This window comes from Pecten maximus, chromosome 4 (genome assembly GCF_902652985.1).
Source record: "Pecten maximus chromosome 4, xPecMax1.1, whole genome shotgun sequence".
Classification (NCBI taxonomy): domain Eukaryota; kingdom Metazoa; phylum Mollusca; class Bivalvia; order Pectinida; family Pectinidae; genus Pecten; species Pecten maximus.
Genome location: NC_047018.1, coordinates 44,029,502 through 44,050,571, shown reverse-complemented (window position 1 = coordinate 44,050,571; position 21,070 = coordinate 44,029,502). Strand labels below are relative to the sequence as shown.

At 37.5% G+C, this 21,070-nt stretch overlaps 1 protein-coding gene across 2 annotated transcripts; it reads right to left on the bottom strand.

Annotated features, from left to right (window-relative positions):
• Positions 1 to 15: 15 nt before the first annotated feature.
• LOC117326186 (inactive pancreatic lipase-related protein 1-like) lies at positions 16 to 8,375 on the bottom strand. Of its 2 annotated transcripts, XM_033882828.1 has the most exons (7): positions 8,247 to 8,375; positions 7,266 to 7,335; positions 4,316 to 4,629; positions 3,621 to 3,852; positions 2,339 to 2,455; positions 2,049 to 2,177; positions 16 to 1,621 (listed from the first exon to the last, which is right to left on the bottom strand). In XM_033882828.1, exons 2-7 carry the CDS (start codon positions 7,318 to 7,320, stop codon positions 1,329 to 1,331), a joined length of 1,140 nt encoding a protein of 379 aa, XP_033738719.1. In that variant the 5' UTR covers positions 7,321 to 7,335; positions 8,247 to 8,375; the 3' UTR covers positions 16 to 1,328. The 2 variants fall into 2 exon arrangements, with proteins under 2 accessions (XP_033738719.1, XP_033738721.1); XM_033882830.1 differs by lacking the exon at positions 8,247 to 8,375 and having other exon boundaries at positions 7,266 to 7,729.
• Between the last annotated feature and the right edge of the window lie 12,695 nt (positions 8,376 to 21,070).

Below are 21,070 nucleotides of genomic sequence, written 5' to 3'. Positions count from 1 at the left end.
ACAAAACAACAAATAATGTAGCAAATAGATACTTTATTTAACAACACGAGTACAGTAGTACCCGTGACTTAACAACGTACTGAATCGGTCACATTGAACCGGCATATTAATGTACAATTATAGCATGTATAAAAGGTTTGCATTGTAGTTGCTTAAATTTCTGACACACTCTGACGTAGAAACACACCCGTAAAGTGGCTGGCACAGCACCAATTGTAGGATACCCAATGTCATATATCAAATAGGTTACTTTATATCTGATTTAGCTAGGTTGTCTGTAGAATGCCTAATGGATTAAGTATTTGTTTGGTAGACTGCCGTTGTTAATACAATATTTTCCCCAACAGATAGCAATACATACGATACGACAGGTTTCAAAATAGGAGTTAGATGTAAAAGTCGTTAATATATATCTTTATAATAATCATATACATTTAAAAATAGTATAATCAAATTAAGAAATAATCAAAAACAATTGTTTAGATAGTTTAATTGGTCATTTATGTATTCATTGTTACGTGAATATTGCTGTATCGTACGTATTGGCATATGGTATTACACACAAATCTAAAGCAGACATTTGTTTACAAGAGCTGCCATTAATATCTTGGGGACAACGCCCGGTCATAGCTGGATAAAAAAGTCATTCATGGAATGCACCACTCCTTGCAGTTAGTTCGTAAGAGTCATTTGGCTAGGTTTTGCCACTCACCGATCAGCTTCAATACGTTAGCAAAGATCTTGTTATTCATTCACTCTATAGTCATACTGTAATAAATACACACACACACACACACTTTTATTTCTTTAAGTAGGACACATTCTCAAACCAGGTACACCAGGCATATTCAAGCAAACTTCCACATTCCCCATACTCCTACACTTCCGACACACCCACATTCACATACTAATTACAAACGCACACCTCCCCACAATCCCACACTCTCACTTCTCACACTCCATCTTCTCACACTCCAACACACAATATAATAAAAAAAAAAACATGAACATGAAGCACACATTACTTAATATCATTGAGAGATTAACGATACATTAAAGGTGATTTAGCACTTGTATAATAAACACACATGATGAATTAAGGGTCCGTTTGACAAGATGATGTGATGTAAAATGTCACGAGGTTTATTGAATCACAATGAAAGTCCAATGACTAGTCGTTTTTGGGAAACGCGATGATGATGAGTACTTCTTTTGGTAGAGATTCGCAATTCAGTCACAGTTCGATGGAGGTGATGAAAACAACACACAGACACAATGCTGATTTTGATTTTGGGAGAGTAATTGCTAATTTCAGGTGAGCTACATTGTCAGGATTCTATAACTTTTTCGTCTACAGATTCCGGTAGCTTAACTGGCTCAGGTATACAAAATGGCGCCTTATCGTTTGTGTTTAACACGAACACGCCATGTGGGTTACCAATGTTTGAGTGATAGCCCATGAGAGCACATCCATTCTCACAGCTGTTACAGCCTTCAGATACCGTAAGTCCATCCCCATCAGTACAGTTGTACGATGTGAATTTACACTTTCGTATATTAATGGATTCCAGGTATAGATTCATCGCGCGAATGTGACTGCATCCCATGTTCATGAATACATCTAAAAGAAAAGAAAAGAATGGTATATTGTCAGAAAAATACACAGAATTATGAAGCATATTTGCCTTATGAAATTGATTTCTTCGGAGAAAAGACAATCATCGAAAAAAAAAACAAAAAAAAACTGTATATCATATGAAAAACACACAACCAACGAAAGTATATTTGCCTTATGACTTGGAAAAAAGACAATCATGAAATAAAAGAAAAGAGGACTGTAAATCATATGAAAACTACACAGAACAATTACATTATATTTGCCTAATGAAATTGATTTCTTCGGGGAAAAGACAATCAGCAAACAAAAGAAAACAATTGTATCTTATTATATGAAAAATACACAGAACAATGAAAGTATAATAGCCTAAATAAATTGATTTCTTTAGAGAAGAGACAATCGTAGAATATGTGTTTGAAGCTACACTTACCAATTTTCCCAGTCACTATCAGACCCAACTGTTGATTCATTGTGGAAGGACATCCAGGCTGTGAATGGCCGCCATTGACATAAAAATCTGCATGTCCCATCCTTGACTTGGCGCCAAATCCGGGATGACCTTGAAACAAGACAACAAAATAAAATAAGCATATTTTGACAAAATTCCATTTTCATTGTATATTTAAGAAACGGTTGTGCATCACTTAGTGCTCTTATGAACATACATCCCTGTCATCAAGTTACTGCATGTCGTCTATTAACAACTGGCTCGGTTCTCACCTAGTACAAACAGGTCTCGGGCGTCGGTGTGCAGAACATCTACAAACAGGGCATCAGAGGGGTCAAGGACGGTCTCCGTTGGGTACCCTTCAAACGACGGCCCGGCAGGGTCTATGCCTACAAAATCAAACCCCGTATGTTAATTATCAATTCTTCACTCAAGCAATCTTCAGTTTAATCAATGATTTCTTTATTCAAAATACATACATTCGGTATCACTCCCCGATACATGCTTATAGTAACGGACAGACCTGTATTGTGAAACGACGGCTATCTCATTGTTATATACCACAATGCTCTAAAACCAGAACTTATGCGATACAATCGAGATCGTGGAGTATGAAGGTGAATGCCCTACAATGATCAGAGGTGGTGGAACATGCGTTGTTCGGTGTTGGTACATGGCAGGGAGTCAACTGCAGATAAAATACTTGAGTGTTACGTACAAGGTGGTTGGCCGGTGAATAATACCTGCTATGCACCCAGAGTTATCATATACATATATGATAGGTTTTTGTAATTGCACCGCTAAAAAATATTTGTATTCATTGGTTGTGAATGTCATTTGGCAATTCGTATGATATGCGGTGTTAAGTTCCACTGTCGGACGTCTCTGTTTGTTAGCTTCTATCTAGATATCAACTTGATTGAAAAGATTTCAAACATATTTAAAATGCCTTGGTGTATCACCTTTCTTGATATTTTATAAACGTTTTAAATTAGCAAGGGAAATATTGAACTCATTAGAACATATTTGCCATTCAATGCTCAAAATTCATACTTTAAAGCATATCAGAATGAAAGTCGAAAACACGTAAGGAAAATCCATTCAAAGTTATGTGAATGCGCATTCAGTATTTGTTTAAATAAAATGTTGTGTTCTTTTAGCTTGTGGGCTTAAGGGCAAGAACCTGCAACGCGGCCTAGCTAGCTAGATAACTTCATGCTTTTGTGAAGAGATTTTGATGGGCTTTACATCTGGCGTTTGCATACAAATAGGTCGTCGACCTAGTCTGAAATATGCATCTCATGGTGTAATTTCTATAGAAAAAATAGCATTTCTAACCGGATGTGTTATTTCGTATCAGTTTACCGTGAATATCGTCCTAAATCCAGTAACCATGGTTTGGGTAATACGTTTATAGTTTTGAATATGGTCTGATATGGTTTGGGCCATGTTTTGATATAATTTGAAATATGGTTTGTGATATGGTTAAACTTTGCTGAGTTCGGCGCGAAAAAGTAATCAACTGTACATGCAAACATGGGGAACATTACTTACCAGAGATTCTGCCGATGCCCTGGACCTCTGTGCCGATATAGCCGGCCATTTGAGCTCCCAGGCTGTGGCCGATGATGTGAACCTTTTCCATACTGTAGCCGAGTTCAAACTTGAGTCTTAGTAAGAATTTAGAGATCATGGCGGCGATGATTCGAATATTAGCGGCTGATTGGTAGTACAAATTGTGTCCTGCACCTCGTTTCCAGTTCACGGCAATAACGTTGACGTTGTGCTATAGTGAAATAATATAAAATAGCATATAATGATGTATTGATATATTAAATGATATATATATCATATAGTAATGCATACCATCATAACTAGCCAAATAGAATTCAAGCGTAGAAAGACTATTATCCTCAAATCGATGACATAAAGACAAAAAATGGTTTAAATGAAATTACTCTGTAAAAGAACACAGTTTCTATGTGTCTTGGATGGGCTTTTTTGCACCATGTCAACATAGGTCAATCGAAGTAAAGTGACGTTTTCTATTGACAACGTAAGTAAAGGCGCAGATAAGTACTATGGAATACATATATATCTTTGAATTCCTTGATCTTATCTGAATGTGTGATTCACAAACCAGCTGAATACAAATGCTTACATGTTTTAAAATAATCCTTTGATTAATAGGACGACACATACTATACCATAATTTTAGATAGATATAGCAGAATTAAGAATATACGTACAAATCTTAAAAGTGTCTTTCTCATTCTGCGAATCTTCGGGTTTTTGGCACTGTCCATCCAGCCATGTATGATGAAAATTGTGTCACGTTGAAGATTGAGTTTCCCTTGGATTCTTTTCTGGTTCCATTTGAGCTTTCGAGCACGGACAGGATTCTTGCGAGTGTAAAGGAGGAAATGCAACCCCTGTTTCTTTGGAGACAAAGGTAAAACGCCCTGTGTGTTGTCGAATGGCTTCTCGCTGCTGTAACAACCAAAGCCAAGATAGCAGGCCGTCTTGCATGTCTTCCAGGGCCACATCCCAGACAGGTAGCCAGCTGTAAGTGAACGCCATCGGGTAAGTATAAGGGATAACACATGAGTGAAACTGTTGATAAATTTCATTTAAATAACAATGGATACTTGCACACAAAAAAGGGACCACAGATTGATGTATATATTGTGTGAGGGAGAGGGGAATAAGCATTCGCTACCTTGTACAAGGAATTTCAACTCGCTCCGTAAAATTTGTAAATTCAAATCCGCAAAAATTGATTTGTAGACTTTTGTAGAAATGTTACTCTTTGCGTTGCGGTTTCTTTGTCATAAACTCAATATGGATTTGTCTAAGTTTTCGTTATGCCAAAGTTATCAATGTTGAGCGCTGCATATCCCCATTCGACTAATAGAATATCAAAAATGTTTGAGGAAAGTGATAAGAAATAATTACTCTTACCTAAATATATGAGGGAACCCATTGTTAAAAAGGATATATACTGTAATTGACACAACACAACGACAGGATGGTTGCCAAGTGTAAACAATAGTACCATAACACCACATCAACAAACAAATGACTGGTTACTGGGTAAAGATGTATACAATACTTTATGTCAAATCATATAACTAATTATTTAACAGGCAAAAATGATGACCTTTCAAAAAAAAAAAAAAAAAAAAAATCCGTTCAAAAGAATAACAAATGGCACCAATAGTCATAATGTATATGAAATAAGCTTCGCAGTTGTTCTCCCATATTTTCTACTTATTTCATTAAACATCTATGTTTATTATTACATTGTCCCTTTTGCATGTTGTGTCAACTTGTTATTATATTCTACCATCGTAATATCAGATTATTAACTATTACAATGTATGACCTATATACTCTAGCAGACAATGTATCGCATACAATGCGTTGACCTATAAAGACAACGGCGCTCCAGTAAAGCTTATTAGATTTGTTGCCTTTTATTATGTACATATAAATCCTTGGCACATATTCAACCTACAATGAATGTTAAGACACTGGTTCACTGGTTCACGTCACGTAGTCCCACTTAGGTGTCTGTGACACTTTTGACGCTGTGTGTATGTGAATATATCCCCACAGACTCCGTTTTTGGTGTCAAGATCCAGGGCACCTTCTAGACTGCTCATATTCCAAATATTGTATCCGAACAAGTACAAGGCCATAAAAGGTTATCGTGTTGATATAAACAGGTGTTAAATTGTTGCAGTTTTATTCTTATAATGCGGGGATAATAATTATATGACGATGGACACTTATGTGTCCTGTGTAAGTCCAAACGACTTTGTCAGTTACATTACATAAAATTCCTTGCCTTGATTATTTTCATATAATTTCAGATGAGATACCAAGGCAGTTGGTAAAGAAGGATTCCAATGAAGAAGATTTATCTATTATTGATCATGTAACATAACATCTTTCGCACCACCGATCTATTAGTGAGTTAATATCCGTGTAATACTGGCAAGGGGCCAACTGTGAATTTCCAGACCACCCATTATCGAATAGCGGATGAGCTATTTTTTCAGTTGACGCTATGGATCAATGGTATGACTCTGATTTAGTCTAGTACTTCCCCAAAATATTTGTAATGTTTTATTTATATAATAAATGGAAATTTTATTGAAAATTTACAGAGGGGTTATTTTCGTGTCATATATTAGTTAGTTTCGCATAATACGCGAATTTCGACAATTTTCTGTTTATTTTGAAATTAGAATTGATATAATCAAAATAATATGCATATATACCCCAATACATGATGGAATTTACGTTCTTGTAAAATACGAAATTACCATGAAATAAAAATAATAATAATAAAAAAAAAATGACGAAGTAACATAATACTAATATGTAATTTTTCCTAAAATAGACATTAATGCATATCAGCAATGACTATTTCTCCTGACATATCGTGTGTATGTAATGATTATTTTATGGCGTCATCGGTGTGTATATATATACACACATACATACTTTGGGGGTGTGTCGGTAGGCGTTAGAGAGTACTTGCATTTGATTGGTTCATATAAAATGCCTCGTGGCGGCCAACTTCGCATGTTGTCATGCAGAGATTTCCCCCGTCGGTACCCAGTGCGTTTGTATACAGAGGAAATGCCAAGGTGACATTAAAGCTAGATCTCCCATTGAAACAGACTCCAGCAGAAATCGCGCGATAAATATTTATGAATGGGCAAGCAATAAAACATAGAAGCTGACCCTTTAAAAGTCCGACATTTTTATGAATCAGTATTCTCCTCGAGGGTAATTGGTAACAGACCCTATGGTTGACCTATAATGTCTGTCACGAGGCATTGCCACATCTCAAATAACGAATAGCACAGCAAATCTGAGGTGATGAAGACGACATATGGCCTAGAAAGGTCTTACGCTATTTTAGAGCTCTCTAGTGTGCTAAGATTTTGTTAAAAATAGTCTAATAAAAATAGTTTAATAAAGACATATGGTTTATTAATTTGGATATGTTTGACATACATGTCAGAATATACCGTTATTAAATGACACAATTTGTAATACAGGCATATAACGAGTTAAGGTCATACCGGTAATACAGCTTTAAGAAATCAACATAAAATTGATTACACAAATATGGCTTAATTAAAACAGACTGATGAAAATTAATGAAAATGTAAATCTACTTACATGTCAGAGTGGCCGAGGTGATGACGATTGAGATAATCAGGAAAACGCTGGACATGGTTCACTGAGAAATCTATCAAAAAAGTAGTCAGCGTGTTATGAAATGTCTTCGTAACAAAGTCTCGATTATATACACACTCCAAACAATCTAAAATATCACAGATTGAATACCAGATCAGTTTATTCACTGGCCAGGCCACGATTTCATAATATCATGTAAACACTAGCTCCGTAACTCTTTTAATCCGTATAATGAATTAGAATGTTGGAATAAGAAAGCACACAAGTAAGTATTCAACACAGGTAGGTCATGGTTTGGGAAAGTGTGTGTAGACCGGCACAGGTGGAGTAACACTGGATAGTATACACATAGTACGCTGTACTAGCGCCGATTCATAACAGACCGCTAGCTTCAAGAGATAATGTTAGGTCTAAGCGAATTCATGGTTATAAACGCTTTTTGAAGCTATTGAAGCATAACTCCACCACTAAGCGTTCAGGACTACGGTTTCCGTGTATAACACCACAGTAGAACAGAAACCCAAAAGACAGTTATAATGGATTTGATTGACTGGTTCAAATATTTAGAGTTAAAATGTCTATACAATTTCATGTTTAGGAATACTGATCCTTAATGATATCATTTATCGTAACGTCCTAATCAAATGGCCAATCTTGAAGTACAATTCAAAATCAATGACTGAAAAATTATAAATATTAACATGTTAATATTATCAAGATAATACACCCAACAGTGCTACCCATTGGTATATCAAAAATATGAAACATCATTTTAGGACAAATAATTTAATAACAATGTTTTGTTTTGGAATGTCACGGTTAATTTTAGGGGGACTACTGGGCAGTCTGCCCGTAACCTGTGCCAGATTGGAATTCTTTGTGTGGTAGTTCAATCATGCGAGACATAATTTGACACATATTCCAGTTTCTACTCACAAAAAACTTTTCACATTAGATACGTACATTACCTGTTACAAAGCCCGCCGTCGTGTGTATTATAAAACATTCCGGTTCGTGTGTTACATTAAATCCCCGTACCACTAATCTACAATCTGTGAGTAATCCTACCGTGAATTCCCAACGTGGATATGACGATAAATATTTGAAAATGACACATAGTTATAAAAGAACACGATATCATAATATTGACATCCAAACCGACACACTATGTGCAGAAAATGTAGTCTAGATCAGTATTTACAATAAGTGTCATTCAAGACGACGCTGCAATTACAGTCAGATGATAGATACAGCACAGATAGGAAGATAAACACGAAATAGACATTTATTGAATATTTTGAGTATAATTGATCATGAAACGTTGACAAAATTCCATTGAGTAAGGTCATAAAGCATTAATCAGGACCATACCTTGATATTACCAGACAGTTTAGCTAAGACATTGACAGACAGCATGACCTTGACATTACCAGACAATTTAACTAAGACATTGCCAGACAGCATGACCTTGACATTAACAGGCAGTTGACCTTGACATTACCAGGTAGTTTAACTAAGACATTGACAGTCACCATGACCTAGACATTAACAGACAGTATGATTTTGACATTAATAGGTAGATATCATTTCTTGTTTCTGTGACATGTAGTAGTATAAGTGGTATGGTGACCATTTTCTACATTAATTTGCTGTTTCGTCCTTCAAGGACTTACCAATGATGGTTTGGACTAAAAATTGCGGACAATGGAAGCCCAGAAATTAAACATGAATCAAGGCAAATGTTTAAATAAAGTAGGGGAGGTTTCACAGTATTAAACTATTTTTTAACTGTTTGATTCTGGATGATTTTGAGAGAACGTTAAATGCTCGTGTAATTCAGAACTGTTATCACTTTTCAGATGAGTTTTAGCATGGCATGCAGGGAAATTTGTAATAAGTAAAACTTCAGCCGATGAACGTGCATCCATTTTCCTGACTTACGAATACATATAGTGGATTCTGTTTAAACTGGACTCCGTCGGGACAACATAATTTGGCGGTATTGTAGAGAGTTCCGGATTTTAGAGAGTCTTGTTTTTGTATCATTACATGTACAATATAGTTATAATACATGTAGTTGTGTTATGTAATATAATAATTTATATACATATATGATCTTATTTGTATACAAACAGTTGGGTTATATATGTATTAATTTATGTATACACACAAATCTCATTTATCTGTGTACAAACATTTGTAAAAAGAAGTACAAAATTTGTAAAATGTTAAATTTAACACATTATGATATTTCCTTTTTTCCAGATCATTATATTGTCATATTTGCTTGAAACGTCATCTTCACGATCGAATCCTGTTATTTTTTGTCAATTCATCCATATGAGGTATGTTCCACACCCTTTTTCTTCGAATTGACCGACGAGTTCAGGAACGTCGCGCGTATGCCTCTTTAGATCAGTTCATATCAGTTTCATTTTCCGTTTTGATACATGACCCCCTTATCTGTTTCCGTACCAGTATATCGGGCTTTGTCAAGTGTACTTTCCTATTCAGAAGAATTACTCTCGATTTCGTGTTGATATCGGTAGGTTTAGAGGCAGAAACCTTTTTTTATCATCCACTATCCATGTCCTCATCCGGGTATTTTGCAATTGTGGGGCCCTCGAGAGGAAATCTTGTTTGTAATTGTAATTGGCATAATTACGTAAGAAGTTTTAAATCAACAAGACAGCATCATTTGTTACGACAGAAAGGAGTTAAGGTATTTGTCTTACCGTGTCGACATTGGATGGTTAAGTAAGGATGTTTAATTAGCTATTTGGACCGTATAAACACCTGTCGAAAGCCCAGAAAACAACCGCTGCACACTGGACCAGTATAACGCTTAAGCTGGTTTACAAAGAATAGGTTGAGATATTGCCGGAATAGACAGTGTCCGAATTAGGAAGAGTTAAACTACTCAAGAAAAAGAAAGAAAAAATTCGGGACTAAATTATTATAGAAATATCCAGATTGGACAGAGTACAGTTTCGACAATCCTCCGTAGTATTTGGAGAAGCAGTCAGCAATAAACAGGGCAAGGTGATTGGTTTTTTCGTCGTCCTACTGCCTGTTAATGTCAAGGTCATAATAAACAAGCCAAATTATCAACAAAATTGTAGATATGCATGGAGACTCCTGAAAGAATACAAACAGCAAAGACAAAGACCAGGTGGTCCGGAAGAGTAAGAGTGTTTTTCTTTATCAGTGACACCCGCCATACAACCTTAGGTCAATTCCGGATTAAGCCTCAATTTCAAATGAGAGTTAGAAAGACTGCAAGTGTTAAACACATCTGACATCACATATCATAACGTAATATAATTTATCCAAATGAGATCATGATGACTCATAATGTCAGTAGTCGACATCTGCCAAGAAAAACGTAATAATGCGAACCTTTGGATATCCAATCAACTGAGACATACAAACACCGTAGGTCGGGGAATGTAGGGATGATTTTATCTAGAAAAATTCCATCTAGTTTATGTTTTGTGAAGCCAGAACAGAAATCTTTAGATACACGTGCATATTTATTTCCCATTGTGATTCCATATAATGTAATGAGATATTACTGTTCAAGCTACACGCTAACAAGTGGAACATCCATTATATGCATAGCGGGCGAGAAATAAAACAGACGACCACATACTTTTTGCTGTGATACATTCCGGAAGGCAGAAATATGTCGAGTACGTATGTATACGAGACTCGCTCAGATGCTGATAGAGTTTGTCTTGGAAAAACGCCGATTATGCATATTGTTTTTATTGTTTGTCCAAAGTAATCGTCTCTTCGAAGCCTGGGAAACCGATTGCAGTACATTTTGTATCATTTTCCTGCCGTTAGTGTATAAAATATAAATAAAATACATAAACAACAAAGAATACCAACATAATAACGAGGACATATTTCCAACTCAAAATCGATAACACAATATGAGCAAACACTGTATTACTCTCCAAAAAATACAAGGAGAATAAGACCAGGCGTTCAGGGAGAGAAAGCGTCTTCTATTTCATCGACGACACCGCTATACAAACCTAGGTCGAATCCGGGTTATGTCACGTTCTCAAAACTAGAACTAGGATGGGGACAATGGAACCACTTGGCATATCAACAAGTATTGAACACGTCTGACTTAATATCAACACGTATTGAACACGTCTGACTTAATATCAACAAGTATTGAACACGTCTAACTTAATCTCAACAAGTATTGAACACGTCTGAGTTAATATCAACAAGTATTGAACACGTCTGACTTAATATCAACTAGTATTGAACACGTCTGACTTAATAAATATCAACAAGTATTGAACACGTCTGACTTAATATCAACTAGTATTGAACACGTCTGTGTTAATATCACATAAGGCAAAGCAAAACAGTAAGAAATCATGGCAGATATTAATATCAGCTTATTCAGAACCTTTTGTTAATTTGGTAAATAAGCATCCTTCAGTAGATTTGTATGAAAGGCATAGTATATATATAGTCATGTGGTTCACAGGAAGACGTTCTAGACCATCACAAAATGCGTTCAGCAAAAGAGACGGCTCATTTAAGATACAACACCACCAATGTAGACTGGTCAATTAGGAACAATGTTTTTCCCCTGTGCAATTTCAAAGCGAGTGTGTGTTTGTAGTGTGAAGGCACATAAGCAGTTTTTTTATCCACAGGCAGACAATGTACGTCTGAACTTATCTCGTCACAGGAAGGACAACAACAACAAATCCACTTGTGCACCTTGTGTACCACAATGGCAAAGAAATTTGCGACATTTTCAACACGGTTCGAAGACAACCAACGGTTGGAGAAAGCAGTGTACCTCTATTTGTGGAGGACGTGTGAGAAATTAGCCCTTCTAAAGAGACCTATTACATATGTGACAGGATATGAATAGACTAGGAAGTATTTAAGACATTCATTTTCAGGTGGTGTTGCATCTACGGCTGTAGCAAGAGATCACCTTATTACGACACTAGGTCGTTGGTCATCATGTACACCCGGTGTATCAAAATGCAACCAGATATTTTCAGTAAGGCTCAAAAACCGCTTGTTGCAATGACAGGTTTAAATGCATTGTTAAACTTTATCTAATTATTTCTCATGATCGTGACTTTTACCCATAACACTAGTGTGTACATCTGTAACACATTATAATCTATAATGGCACTCTGGACCTTCCAAAATAGCCCGAGATATTAAGGGAGATAAGTGGATGGTACTCTACTGGCCATCATGGTGACGAATGAATCCACCGACCATCTCAACAACTCTCGCTCAGCCATAAAAGTAGCCATCGAGAGGACGAATGACCATCCTGTCCCAGTAATATAAATACGCATACGGCTTTGTGACGTGGATTCCTTGCATTCAGTGTTTATCGTAAACCCGCCTACAGAGAAATACTTCCAATTCGACAGCCATCAGCCACAGGAACAAAAGCCATGTGTGATTCGTATACTAAACCATAGAGCTAACAAGATATGCTCCACAGACGAGGCCGAAATACGGAGAACCACCTCAAGGAAATCTTTATTGTGTCATGCTATTGTAAGTGGTATTGGGAACTTTCTAGTAGGTTTATAAACACCACTGAACCGGCAAACGACTGTCAATCAGAAAAGGAACACACCATAAAAAATCCACAAAGTGGAAGTAACGGTACAGACAAAACTTCATAATACCATTAGCACCTAGGGACAATACACCTACCATGGACAAATCTGGTGCAATCTAATACCGGTTCAACTTGGATACCACAGCGTATTGTGGTAGAAAGCTCGGTTTAGACTTCATCTAATTAAGATGATCCAAGAAAATTCAACGATATCTCAATCGAGTCTTGTTACATAAGCAGACCCTAAAAGAGCCGACAATACTTTAGTTACATTGTAAGGGTGATAGGTTTTGTTCGTATGACTGATAAGGTTGGTGTGTACGAAGTTTGAGAGGTGAATGCATTTCATCAATACATTGCAGTAGTTAGGAAAGCTATACACTCGTAATATGTATAATCGTTTTTCGTTGTGTATCAATGAAATATTTAAAAACAGAACACATTTGTGACGATAATCCAATCAATAAACAACAAAGAAATATTTTTATCCAAACAAACAAATAAACATTTATATCCAAGCAGCAACAAACAAACAAATATTTTTATCAGAGCAGCAAACAAACAAACATTTTATCCAAACAAACATTTTTTTCCAAGCAACAAACAAACAAACATTTTATCCAAACAAACAAACAAACATTTTTATCAAAGCAACAACAAACAAACAAACATTTTCTTATTTCACCCCCCCCCCCCCCCCCCCCCCCGCCCCACAACTTGATTGTCAATAACGGTTAATCTCACGTGTACCGGGATAACGGTTCAGCCAAGCTAAATATATATACATGGTTAATATAAACTATAGATTAAGGGTTAATCTACAGGTGTTGACAATGACGGCCATTGATTACTGCCACGTGAAACAGACTATATTGACCACTGCAGTCACGTTTCTGACCTTAATACAGAATTATGTAGAACAGCTGATCACAAAGCCCAGTGTCCTCATTTCTTGACACACGTGCCGTAAAGGAATAGTTGGCGTATGGCTATATATGAATCTAAGAATACGACTAACTGCATTCATCATCAGGTTAATATCGTACCAATGCAGTTTTACAACAAATTCATAACCCTACTGTAGTAACATAAAGTTTTCAACCAAGTTGCTTGATCCCAATGTTTGCCCTGTAGGTAGGACTAAGTGGATCATAAGAGGCGACTAAATTTGGGATCTTATCTTTTCACATCGTCCTTCTTTCTAGCTGAACGTTAGCCCCTGTGAGGAAGACTTTGGGCTCAGTCCAATGGCCGAGATATACCAGAAGTTCACCCTTGTGAGGAAGACTTTGGGCTCTGTCCAATGGCCGAGACATACCAGACGTTCGCCCCTGTGAGGAAGGCTTTGGGCTCAGTCCAATGGCCGAGATATACTAGAAGTTCACCCTTGTGAGGAAGGCTTTGGGCTCTGTCCAATGGCCGAGACATACCAGACGTTCGCCCCTGTGAGGAAGGCTTTGGGCTCAGTCCAATGGCCGAGATATACTAGAAGTTCACCCTTGTGAGGAAGGCTTTGGGCTCTGTCCAATGGCCGAGACATACCAAAAGTTCGCCCCTGTGATGAAGGCTTTGGGTTCTGTACCCTGGTCGAGACACACCAGACGTTCGCCCCATGTTAGGAAGGCTTGAGGTTCTGTCCAATGGTCGAGACATACCAGAAGTTCACCCCTGTTAGGAAGGATTTGGGTTATGTCCCCCTGGTCAAGACATACCAGACGTTCGCCCCTGTGAGGAAGACTTTGGGTTCTGTCCAATAGTCGAGCCATACCAGACGTTCGGCCTTGTTAGGAAGGCTTTGGGTTTTGTCCCCTGGCTGGGAGATATCAACGTATATATAGATAGTAGTAACTATTCCTGCCTAGCGCTCATCACTCTTGGGAGTGAGGCGATTGGTTTGCCTGTTGTAAGTATAATGTGACCAGATGAGATGGTCTTGATGGGTGAATTCTGCAGTAAGTTTGAGTGAGGTGGCACTATCAATTCGACATCAGTTTAACGCTATCACACAAGAAAAATCCTCCCAAACCAAACACACAATCTCAACATGCATCTCATAAAATTACATCATTGGTCGAGGTCAAAGGTCACACGTGATCACTTTTGAAATAAATTAAATGGGAACAAGATATATATCCCATGAGCCCTTGGCAGGTTTACTTCATACGCATGCATTAACATCAAATCTTTAATTTCTGCACCATGTTAGATTTTGGTGATCATCGGTCAAAGTTAAAGGTCAAAGGTGACACCTGATCACTTTCATACTCACCAATCAAAGTAAAAAGGTCAAATTTTAATCTTTCCCACCCCTTGAAAAAAATGACAAATAAATTGGAATACATTCAAGGGATATGGGCTATAACTATGCGAGTCCCTATACTTATTTTGAAACCGCCCTTGAAAAAATAATAAAGAATGATTTGGTATATACTATATAGTCAAGAGTGATGGATTATATCTACATGTATTTTAATTCATGCTCATTTTGCTTCCTATTTATTTCTTTTGAAAATAGAACTGACGGTCAAAAGCGCTAATGACATACTCTCCATTGTACTGTGTGATATATCAGGCCAAACTTTGCCGGTTAAAAATATACAAAGATAAGTGGTAGCTAAGATTTGACCCATGATTTTGGCACCAGGGGTGACTGTTTAATCTCTCGTTCAGTTGACCAATACGACCACGTTTTTGTCCTGAGAGGTCAAAGGAGGTCTCGTAATGTTGTGTTATTGGCGGTCCCGGACACTGCTATCTCTAAACGCCGATCTTTTCGGTGTTGGACGTGTACCAATTTTGAGTTTTGGAATGTTTAGATTGATTAGCGTATATAAATAGTGTATGAACTTGCGGGTGATGCAATCAATTTAAATTGCGCAGTTTTACCTCAACAAATCTAGTTATATAATACAAGGTGTACTTGTGATATTATCAATACAATCTCAACCTTTGTTATGAAACTACCAAGCTGAAAAACGTAAACAAAACCGTACTGTCTGCCGGGGAGGTGTGCGGAAGGCGTGTGCTCGTGGCTGAAGCTGATTGGTTAGGTGGTATTGACGTCATTTATATAGAGGATGATCAAGGACGAAAACCCCAGACACAACTTGTACAGAAATAGAGATGGGCTATAGATCTTCTATGTTAATATGAATTGTCAGTCTTGGATCCACTTGATCTCGAGATGTTAACAATTACATAAACGAGTGCCACAATCCACAGCAGAACTTATTTTGGCAGCAGGCGCAGTTATCCATCACCCTTGGTAGATACACTAAGCCTACATAAGTTTGTATTGAGGAGCACAGCAGCATGTTGTATTTGTAATGATTGGCTAAAAAATAGTTTAATTATGATATCGAGTTATCATCTACCATGTTGGAATATAAACTACAACAACAACAACAGAATATGTTGAATAAATCAAAGGCACACGCCTTAAATTGATATAACACTTTTCACGAAAAAATACTTTTGCGGTACCGTTACATAACTATATAGAGAAATAATTTGTAAAGCTGCCAAACCGAGGGGCATTTCATTGAATATATTCACACAATTAGTCGGTACATTAGATACAGCTATACATTCTATACGCGCTTCCATTCAGATATGGTAATCACCCCTTATTAACATTAAATCATTCGCTCTGGTTTTACATTAATTATAAAGTCAAAAGAGACATAATGTTTTATGGAGGTCTTGGCCAAAAACAGTTTCGTAACAGTCGTTGGGTCAGGAACTCAACACTGGCAACACGCCAGGTCAGACATATTTTATACCAGCTAGTACAGGATTTGTTCTTCAATAGCGACTTGGGATAAAAACATTGACCATGCTTAATGTGTCGTAATTGCTTAACATAAATTACCCAATTATAGATAAATAAAAATGAATAAAAAGACACAATTTTTTTTTTATACTTTTGGCAGTATACATTTAAATTCTAATGATATTTCCCCCGGCAGTGAACCAATATTTAAAGTATGTGATACTGTATAAGAAACACAACATTATTATGATTGACTTCAATGAATGATTATTTATGATATAAGTGTGTTTGGGAGGAATATATATATATATATATATATATTTTATGGTAAGGTGGGCGTAATCCAGGACATTTAGAAGGGACATGTATAGAGGTTTAATACCGGATATTTGGGAGTTGTATGCATTACACAATATATCATACTCAGAGCGATATAATTCTGTGTATATTATAACCCATTTACAAGGATATATATGTATTACAGTTGTACCTATGCTCTGAACATTGTGTAACGCCATCGCATTACAGTAATTTTGCAAATTAGATAGTGCGCTATTTCATGCTGAATATATTATTTATTACGCCTATTATGAGCAATGTTCAAATTAGTAAAAAGGAATATCTTCTCAATCATATGTAAATGTCTCAATTGTTTTATACCTATGTTGTGCGCATGTCGGGAATTCAGCTAGTCACCAGCTACTACAAATATACCTTGCCTCAACGGGGCGATACAACTAGCAAGTATACCAAAATTATTGTTGTATCAATTTCTTAAAAGAACAATATTTTAGTGAATTTATCGCTGTTTATACTAATTGACATGATGTGACAAGTGTTGGTATAAATACTTTGTATAAATACGCTATAAATAGCACAAAACCCAGTTCTTCTGAAGATAATTAGTGAATTTGATTTGGCTCAATAAAAAATGTCGTCACTTTTTTATGAAAAAAATAGAAGAAAATATACCATTTTCTGATTATACAATATGTCTTATGCCATAAATATCGACAGGTGAAACATCATGAATAAACGAAAATGTGAAAACGCACAGGATTAAACCACATAGACATGGGTTGCCTGCCTTGGATATCCTCCCCTCCCCTAGGCTACGTTTCAGATATTGATGAGCGCCGCCAAGCGGAAAGAAATGGTACAAAGACAGATAAGCCAGTCTATTAATCTTACTGTTTAGGTCGCACAGCCATATTTTTACATTATTAATTTTACTTCGAGGAAAACCATATGTTCTGGTCGTTGTCTCGTCATAAAATGTTCATAACACACCAAATCGTTCATAAGAAGTGTCAAATATTTGTTTTCTGGAGAACCTTGTGACATGGTTATTTCATTCCAACTTCAATTAAAGTGCTCCTTTAAACTAGTAGTGTTTTGTATATGTCTGAACAGAATGAACGCTCAAATATGCAGCGAAGTCAAAACATTATAAATCAAGGAAGACACGAGATTTTGTGGCAATCGTCATTTTTCGGTATTTACCGTAATAGTCTTGGAGCTTACGTCATGGAACTTTACAGTGTTAGAAAAATACAATGCCGATTGTAGGGCTCGGTATGCAAGTAGAACATCTGTACTCTAGGCTTACACACTCACTACAGTAAAGCTAATATCAGTTGATATCTTTTATACTTTCTGACTGAAGCTATTTGCGTAATGAACCTTATGAATGAGCATCGCATTCGTGACTATAAGATATATATATATATATGTACATAATGGGCTCCTTCAGAATGGGAAAAGGAAACAAAATCGTCATGAATATATTACCTGACTAGGACAGGTGTACTGGCATATATAAGTGTGTGCTACGATTAGCTTTTAACATATTTGTGTGTAGATAAAGTCCTATGTCAGTGGACCATCTCTGTCGCCGTATATATACACCATTACGGCGCCTAACGACTCCTGTTATTAGAGAAACTATAGATACAGGATATTGGTAGAAATTCCCAACCCATCCTGCAGGTCCCTCCTCGACCCTAACCCCTACCCGCACCTCTTTTACCCTTAGCCCTACCCGCCCCTCCTTCCACCTTCATCACTACCATGTCCTTCACGCCCTCCCGCCATCCTCACAACTACCCTGTCCTACACCTTCTTCCTCCACCCTCACCACTACCCTGTCCTACACGCCATTCTCCACCCTCACCACTACCCTGTCTTACATGCCCTTCCTCCACAATCACAACTACCCTATCATACACGCCCTCCCGCCACCCTCACCACTACCCTGTCCTACCCTACACGCCCTTCCTCCACCCTCGCCACTACCCTGTCCTACACGCCCTTCCTCCACAATCACAACTACCCTATCATACACGCCCTCCCGCCACCCTCACCACTACCCTGTCCTACCCTACACACCCTTCCTCCACCCTCACCACTACCCTGTCCTACACTCTCTTCCTCCACCCTCACCACTACCATGTCCTGCACGCCCTTCCTTCATCCTCACCACTACCCTGTCCTACACGCCCTTCCTCCACCCTCACCACTACCCTGTCCTACACGCCTGCTCTCCACCCTCACCACTACCCTGTCCTACACGCCCTTCCTCCACCCTCACCACTACCCTGTCCTACACGCCCTTCCTCCACCCTCACCACTACCCTGTCCTACACGCCCTTCCTCCACTCTCACCACCACCCTGTCCTACACTCCCTTCTGCACAATCACAACTACCCTGTCCTACACGCCATTCTTCACCCTCACCACTACCCTGTCCTACACGCCCTTCCTCTACCCTCACCACTACCCTGTCCTACACGCCCTTCCTCCACAATCACAACTACCCTGTCATACACGCCCTCCCGCCACCCTCACCACTACCCTGTATAACACTATGAACTTCGTTTCTAAAAGTAGTACAGCCGGGTCATATGAACCCCGGGTTACAACATACACTGTGTTTGCAACAACGTTACATGGTATTTTCACGTTAAATATATTGACAACCTCAGAATAGCAAAACATGATGGTATATTTGTCCTAGAGGATAAGTTGTGATATTCTTATGAAGTAATTTCACTTATACAAGTGCTCATCTGAATGTAATACAATGTATATTCATACGAGGCAATACTCAAACCACTGGTAAATACGGCTTTTGATTTCGGTTATCATGGTGTTGTAACAACCTGGAAGAAGATATTAACCTTGGGTTAATATTTTCCTACCATGCTATTATGATACCAAATTAACCTCATCATATGTATATATAGAGTTGATTTTAACATTATTTTAATTGGTTTTAACACTAATTAATTGATTAAGTATTATATCGATATGACTTTTTCATAATATAGGAAAAAAAAATACACACATTTCAAAAATATATAAAACTCATACTTTATATATTATCTACGATCCTCATCTAACATTTATGTCTGTGCCAAGGGAGACAACTCTATCAGACTAGGCAATACATGATATTGAAACTGAAATTTTGTTTTTTGATGGATTCCGTGTTACTGTTCCTGAAGTAATTATACTCCTTAACAGTAAATTCCATTGAAATTGGAAATCTAAATTTCGACCAATCAGAAGCCAGCAAATAACGTTTGTTTTGTTCAATATGGAAATTAAATCCATAATTTTGTTGCACTGTAGTTAAACATTTGATCGACATCCGATAATATCTAAATTTCTGCTCATCAGAAACCTCTCTACGGGGGTAATTTTCCGCAACAGAAAACTTCATCGACAACACATATGTCATATAAATCTAGGTCATCAACCCAAATGAGAGTTAGAGTGGCAAGAACGGACGCACTAAGATATATCAGCAAACATCAAACACGCGGGATTTCATTTCACATCAGGAAATAGACTATTTATACATGAGATCGGAGTTACGACCATACAACTTTCCCACGGTCTTAATTAACCTGCATCTCTCGAAATCTTGATTTGTTTATTTCTCCCTCAGTGGTCGACATATGTTACGGAAGTAGTGATGAAGGGGTCAAATCCTTATATATCGAATCTTAGGGAAGCAGGGATGTTGCTATCTAGAAAGGGGAATATAATAAAATCTGCACCTTATTAACAGATGTTTTGGGACGGAGAGGGAATCACGGTTGATTGGGTATAGCGGGCGGTATCTACCGAGCCTAGGACACCGGCGGGTCACACTGAGCTATCCTGGTGACACTTATGAATGGATGGGTCGGTCCATTGTCGTATGTCCATATTAGTACAGTCCGTATATGACAGAGTCTTCTCTGTAGGACCAATGATGACTATATGTGTAATATGAGGCAGCACATTAAATAATATTATTGTAATATATAATGAATAGGTCGCTATACCTTAGAAACACCCAATACCAGCTGTTTACCGTGGACTGATGTGCACGTGGGT

Excerpts from the sequence above, each read along its gene's own strand:
- LOC117326186 (XM_033882828.1), bottom strand. The coding sequence starts at position 7,320 with ATGTCCAGCGTTTTCCTGATTATCTCAATCGTCATCACCTCGGCCACT. Across the intron at positions 4,630-7,265 it reads CACCTCGGCCACTCTGACAT|CTGGCTACCTGTCTGGGATG; the intron begins GTAAGTAGATTT and ends GTTCACTTACAG. Across the intron at positions 1,622-2,048 it reads GATAGTGACTGGGAAAATTG|ATGTATTCATGAACATGGGA; the intron begins GTAAGTGTAGCT and ends CTTTTCTTTTAG.